Source organism: Phaethon lepturus, unplaced genomic scaffold, assembly GCF_000687285.1.
Source record: "Phaethon lepturus isolate BGI_N335 unplaced genomic scaffold, ASM68728v1 scaffold935, whole genome shotgun sequence".
In the NCBI taxonomy this organism is placed as follows: Eukaryota; Metazoa; Chordata; class Aves; order Phaethontiformes; family Phaethontidae; genus Phaethon; species Phaethon lepturus.
In genome coordinates, this window is record NW_010538130.1 from 41,267 (window position 1) to 47,269 (window position 6,003).

At 44.3% G+C, this 6,003-nt stretch overlaps 1 protein-coding gene across 1 annotated transcript in view; it reads right to left on the bottom strand.

Moving 5' to 3' along the window:
• The window catches only part of PROC (protein C (inactivator of coagulation factors Va and VIIIa)), a 9,748-nt gene extending 9,201 nt beyond the window's left edge, over positions 1–547 (bottom strand). The window contains exons 1-2 of the mRNA XM_010286665.1: positions 481–547; positions 1–95 (exon numbers count right to left, since the gene is read on the bottom strand). The exon at positions 1–95 is cut by the window's left edge and continues 79 nt beyond it. Coding sequence (XP_010284967.1) covers positions 1–95; positions 481–547 — 162 coding nt within the window. The remainder of the gene's footprint in view (positions 96–480) is intronic.
• Between the last annotated feature and the right edge of the window lie 5,456 nt (positions 548–6,003).

Sequence of the window (6,003 nt, forward strand, 5' to 3'; positions counted from 1 at the left end):
ACGCTCCATAGAGCCTGGTTTGAGCTCCTCCAGAAAAGAGTTCGCCCGCTTCTGGATTTTCAGGACTTGGTTTGCATCTTTATTGCTGTAAAATACTGGAAGCAAAAATGTGAAAGCACGAGCAGGGAAAAGAGTTGGCTGAAAACTGGTAGTGGTCCTTCCCCAAAGGACACTTTATCTGAGCAATAGCCCCTCCCTAGCACAGCAAGAGAGCCTGCCCTAGAACCATGGGCTGCCAGCGTGCTGCAGAAGCAAGCTCCAGCCTGCGCTCTGGGATACTCAGACAGCTTGCAGGGTTCATGAGGGCTGTGACCAGACAGCCATCACAGCCCAGCACTGTGTCTGTGAACCTTGGCTAGAGGAATTCAAAGCCCCCTAATGGGAACGATTCCAGGCACTCCCTGTCACTGACAGGGGAGCCGGAAACGCACCTGCAGCGACTGGAAGAAGGTGAAGGATATCTTTAAAATGAAAACTTACTTGAGGTACCACAGACTCGTGAAGAGCAGGCAGCCAGCAGCACCCCTACGATGAAGAACTTCCACATACTGCAGCAGGAGTCACCTGAAGAAGAGAAGGTACGTGTGAAGGGGATGACCCCCACGCTGCAGACAGCTTCTATTCACACAACTCAGCTAGTTCCTTGACTTGTTTTTCTCAGAGCAGCTCCCTCGCTGAATGCTATGTTGTGCCATGACTTTCTGATCCCAGCTCCAAAGCAGCCGTTCATCAGAGGCCCTCCAGACAGGTTTGCTTGCTCCCTTTAACCCATCAGCAGCTCCCCCAGCACACTTCTTGTCTGCCCTGACATCCTCCCCTGGTCACCGGACATTTTTGACAAGCTTTATGCTTCATTAAAGCAAGCTGTACTTTGAAATCCCGAAGGATACAATACTTTTGAAGCACTTACTGCTTTATTCAGTGTGAATCAGCGTGATCTATTCTTCCACCATGAGCTCTGCTGGAAGTTAGTTAATCCATAACTTCAGATATTTACTCTTTGGAGTGACATGAGAAGTGCTTTCTTTGTAGTCATTAAACAAACAGTGCTCAGGGGGAGCCCAACAATCTACCTGCATGCGGGAGAAAAGTGAAACAGCTGAGGCATCCGCTCTGCCTTTTTCACATCTATTTTTTTTCTTTTGATTCACCAGCAAGTAGAAATGGTTATATTTAGTTTGTAAACGTAACCACCCAGTGCTGAGGTCTCTTGAGATACTATCACCTTCTCACAGCACGCAATCACCCAAAAGGGACACGTACAGCTATTTTTAAGAGTCCTCCCACTTTACTTTCTCATCAAAGGTTCCACCGCAGAACAGCCAAGGCAACCAGCCCCCCTTGCAGCCCTGTGCAGGCAGTGCCTGCCCCATCAGCTGCCTGCTTTGAGGAGGCAGGGCAAGAAGCTTGTACCAGCATGCTGCATCTTTTGCTGTACTGGATTAGCTCTCATCAGCACGAAATCTTCTATTGAATTTTGAATATTAAACATTTTTGCAAAAACCCACAATTCTCTTTGGAAATCTTCAGGCATTAGAGATGGTACAAACCAGCCTGTTCCCCTTCACTGAAGGCAGTTCTTGTAGCAGCACCTCTGCAAGCCGTACAGCGCGTGACATCTTCATGCAAACTACCCGTGCAACCATGTGTCCTTAGGGGTCCTTCACTGCAGAAAGTGCCACCAGGTGTCGGGAAAAGGTGGGCCTCCCCAGGATCTCAGCTCACGTCCAGTGACACCGTTTAGGAGGGCTCCGACCGCTTATAAAACTTTGTCTTCTTTTTCTCTTACAAAAACTTGGCCATGGACTTCCTTGAAAACAAGCTCTCTTTAAACACACAAAGGTTTACGTTTCAAAGTTCATCCATTTCGGACTTGTGCTAAAAAAAAAAAAAAGAAAAAGACTGCGGCATCCAAAACTACAGTTGGGGAAGACATGCGTGCGCTGTGAAGCTCCATTGATATATTCTTTATACTCAATTCAGCCATTTGATAGGAAAATTTTGGCTGAGATTAATGATAACACATTTTTGCTGAAAATAAAGTTTATGAAACAAACATGAAGACAGGAAACATAAAATAGGAAATCTAAAAACAAACAAGTGTAGTACCATATATTCCATGTATTACTCGTATAATATTTGTAGCTGACTTAGCTATCTAGAAAGGGCTCTGCTACCACACAAGTTACATGCTCTTGAATACACTTTTTTTTTTCCTAAGACTTGATATTGGTCGGAAATTAAGGATACGTACATCAGCTGCCAGCCTAAAACAACTATACCAATGTGTCAGCCTCCTAAGAAATGTTTTTTTAAAACCTATACTAAGAAAGAATTAATTTAGTTTTTCATCAGCCCGTGTGTTTTGGGGGCTTCATATTCCTGCTTTCCCATTTCTTGTGCTACCACAGTGCACAAATATCCATTTTAAAAGCCGGCACTTGGGCTCTCAGGTAATCATGACTCCAGGTCAATAAAAGTTGCTCCAGGATACTGCCAAGATCTGCCTAGTTTTGCATGCAAGGAAACCATTTCAATCTAAACAATTACAATGTTGGGCTCCCTACTTTCTAGTTCACCTTCATCAAAAGAAGAGAGATTTTTCTGAGGAGGGTTAAAGGGAAGAAAACAGAGAAGCTTCATGAGAGATTGTCAAGACAGAGGAGGCTCCACATAATTTTAATTAACACTGTGGAGAGTTCCGATTCAGAGTCTTAGGAACAGGCATTAATAATCAAAAGAAATCACCTCCCTGATGTAAAAAAGTATCATGGATCTTTCAAATCTCACAGCTTAATGATATCCCTCCTTACAACCTGAAGGGAACGAGCACACCAGACTGCATACTTTGTTCTTGGTTCCCTGGTGTATAAAAAAGCCATAAGCTTTGGTTTTGCCTCTTCTACAGGAAAGCTTCTGGAGAAGTCTCAAATGTGTTCTCAGCCTTCAGCTTCTTAGCTAAGGAGTCCTGAATCACGCTTCTCAAATTTTCCAAACTGAAACTGTAATTGTAAAATGCAAATTTCCATAACTTAAATAAATTGTAGACAGATGTACATTTTGATAGAGAGAGGAACTGAGGTGGCAAAGCTACAAGGCCTCAAAATCACAGCTCTTCAGCAATCAATCTTGCACTGCGTCCATCAGTTCTTTCTACTTCACCGTAACAGCTTTTTATTTGCAACAAGTCCAAATCTGAATAATTCACCGAGCAATCAAAGCCCACTTCCTATATGCACACTGGAGCCTCTCCCTGCAAAAGAGCACTACCAAGGTCTCCTCCTCATCCTGGGTACTGATTCTATGCAAGACTTGTAGAAACGTAAGGTTCTGTCGGCCACCTCTCACAGACCGCTCTTGCTTCCCTAGAAAACCAAGCTCAAATAATATTAGTCTCCTGAGGCTGCTCTTTCTTAAAAGTCCCTTCGAGGCCAAAGTTTTGCACAGCTCACACAGGAGCACAGGAACACGTTGCCAGGAATGCAGAAACACCTCCCTGCAGAGAGCCTACGTGGTAGGGAGGCAGCTCAGAGCATGAACCACTGGCCCAGCTTTCCCAGAGAGGTGGTAAATGCCCCATCCCTGGAAACATCCCAGGTCAGGCTGGACGGGGCTCTGAGCAACCTGCTCTAGTTGAAGATGTCCCTGCTCACTGCAGGGGGGGTTGGACTAGATGGTCTTGAAAGGTCCCTTCCAACCCAAACCCTTCTGTGATTCTATGTCCTCAGCAAGCTGCTGAGAATCCAGTTTCCAGCCTGGGAGCAAGAGGAATTTGACAACCTGGGCAGAGCGCAAGCAGTTCCCATGACAGTCCCTCCCAGCCTGTTACTACCCTGGGTGGTATCTGCTTGCACCCGCCTGAGGCTGCGGCTGCAAGGTCTCTTTAACAAAAGGGAGACCTACCGCTTGCTCCAACTCCTCCTGTCAGCGGCACAGCCCATCCGCCAGCCTGCTCGTAAGGAGCCTGAAGCTGCCCCCTTCCCCACTTCCCTGAGGAAAAGCCGAGGCCACGACCGACTCGTATTTTACCCTGAAATCAAAGAGAAATGCCGTGTCTTTTAGATCATATGCAAATTCCCCAACTTGTTCCTTGCAGAACCTCTTCATTCTGCCCACGTAAGAATTAAACATCTCAAGCTGTCCAAGGCCCAGCTGGTGAGTGCACAGTTATTCATCCCAACCAGGAATTTACCTTATGACTCTGAAGCTGCTTTACAGGTAAGGAATGACAGGGCTTCTTCTACACCTGTTTGTTTCCAGTGCTGCCCATTCGGTGGGAGCAGATTTCCTCGACCTCTCAACTCTCCCGATGCTTTACTGTGTTAAAAAAACCAAACACATTAAAAAACCCAACCCAGCAACACACAGGACCAGGGGGAACAGCAGCAGAATCCATTTTTTAAAAACCCCTCATTGCTACTTCAAGATCTTTACAGCACACATCTCTCCAAATCCACTCTGCCCTCCCAAGATCCATTAGGTAATTATCAATCGAACCAAGAGGATGGCAGCCCTGAGCAGGTTTGATATCTCAAGTAATGATACACTGAGTGGGACAAAGAGTTTCTTGCTATTAGCTTCTGCCATATAAATAAAAAAAAAGGACAAAACCAAATTACCTGCATCAGAGGAGTAAGCACACGTTCTGTCTCTCTGCTGCTGCTTTCTTTGCAGGTTTTCTGTAATGCTACTTAATGCAGAGCCTGACTCTCAGGTCTGGTGCATGTGAGAGCAAAGGCAATAATTTTTGTTTTCTAGGACTAAGTAACTAACATTTTAATGATCAATTTTACCATTTTCATCTTGCAACAGTATATAACATTACTACAGTTTCCTATGTTCCTGTCACATAAACTATTCCTTCCACACAAAGACAAAGTAATTCCTTCAGTTTAACCATGAAGTACAAAGGCCTTTTTCACGTAGAAAATGTTCACGACCATTGTAAGTCACTGTCCATTTACTTTGCAACAGTACTATGGAACTCTATGACCATCCCCTCAGTTTAAATTAATCCGCTGAAAGTTTCTTGTCAGCATCTTACGAACACATCAATCTGTACAGATGGAAGAGAAAGCTCATCACAATCCGATCCATGGATTGCTCACCCAAACATCTCCAAATCTTTCAGTTTCAAGTTTACAGGCCTCATTTTATGGCAGTCAATTTCTACATTTCATGAGAAAGTTCATTTCTCCCACATTTTTGTAAATGCACTTTCACTTATTCCAGTTACCGTATATACTGCCTGCAATAAGTTGAATGCACAGAGACCCAAGTGGAGTAGAGAAACAACTGTGCCCCTCTCATCATGGCACTCCACCACCAGGACCAGGAAGACGTGGTCACACCACACCACCTGATGGGAGGTCTACGAGCGCACGGAGGTAACAAATACCCTGCTGTGTTTCTGAGAGCGTCTTCCCATCTAGCTGTGGGTTTGCAGACAGTGGATCAGGATGAGCAGCAGTAGAACCACCACATTTAAAACATCTCTTCTTTTGTTCACTGCAGAGATATAGCTAAGAAAAACGTCTTCTACTCCATGCCAATTAAACCAACACAAAGAAATGCTACAAAACTAATCTAGAACAATCATATTTGTTGTTCTAGATTAGTTTTGTAATCTCTCTTAAAGGAAAAAGCTCTGAACTTCTGATGCAACGCAGGATAAAGCCATTTTATCACAGCACAGGCTTTTATTAGCTAGTTCCCACCAGATGGGCACTGCAGCCCTCTCACACAATGAAATCAGTAACAGAGAATCTTTACTGGAAGCTCAGAAACATGTTTACTTTATATACAGGAAAAACTTATTTACAACAATCAACAGTAAACTATGTACAAAAACATACAAGAGATTTCCATGGCAATCACTGTATAAATTAACACAATAAATAGAAGGGAAGCAGGTCCCATTCTTAAGGCACAAAACCTTCTTCTCGAGACTGTACAGGGATTCACTTGCTTCCCTAAGCTTTTGAAAGGATCACAGGAATGGCG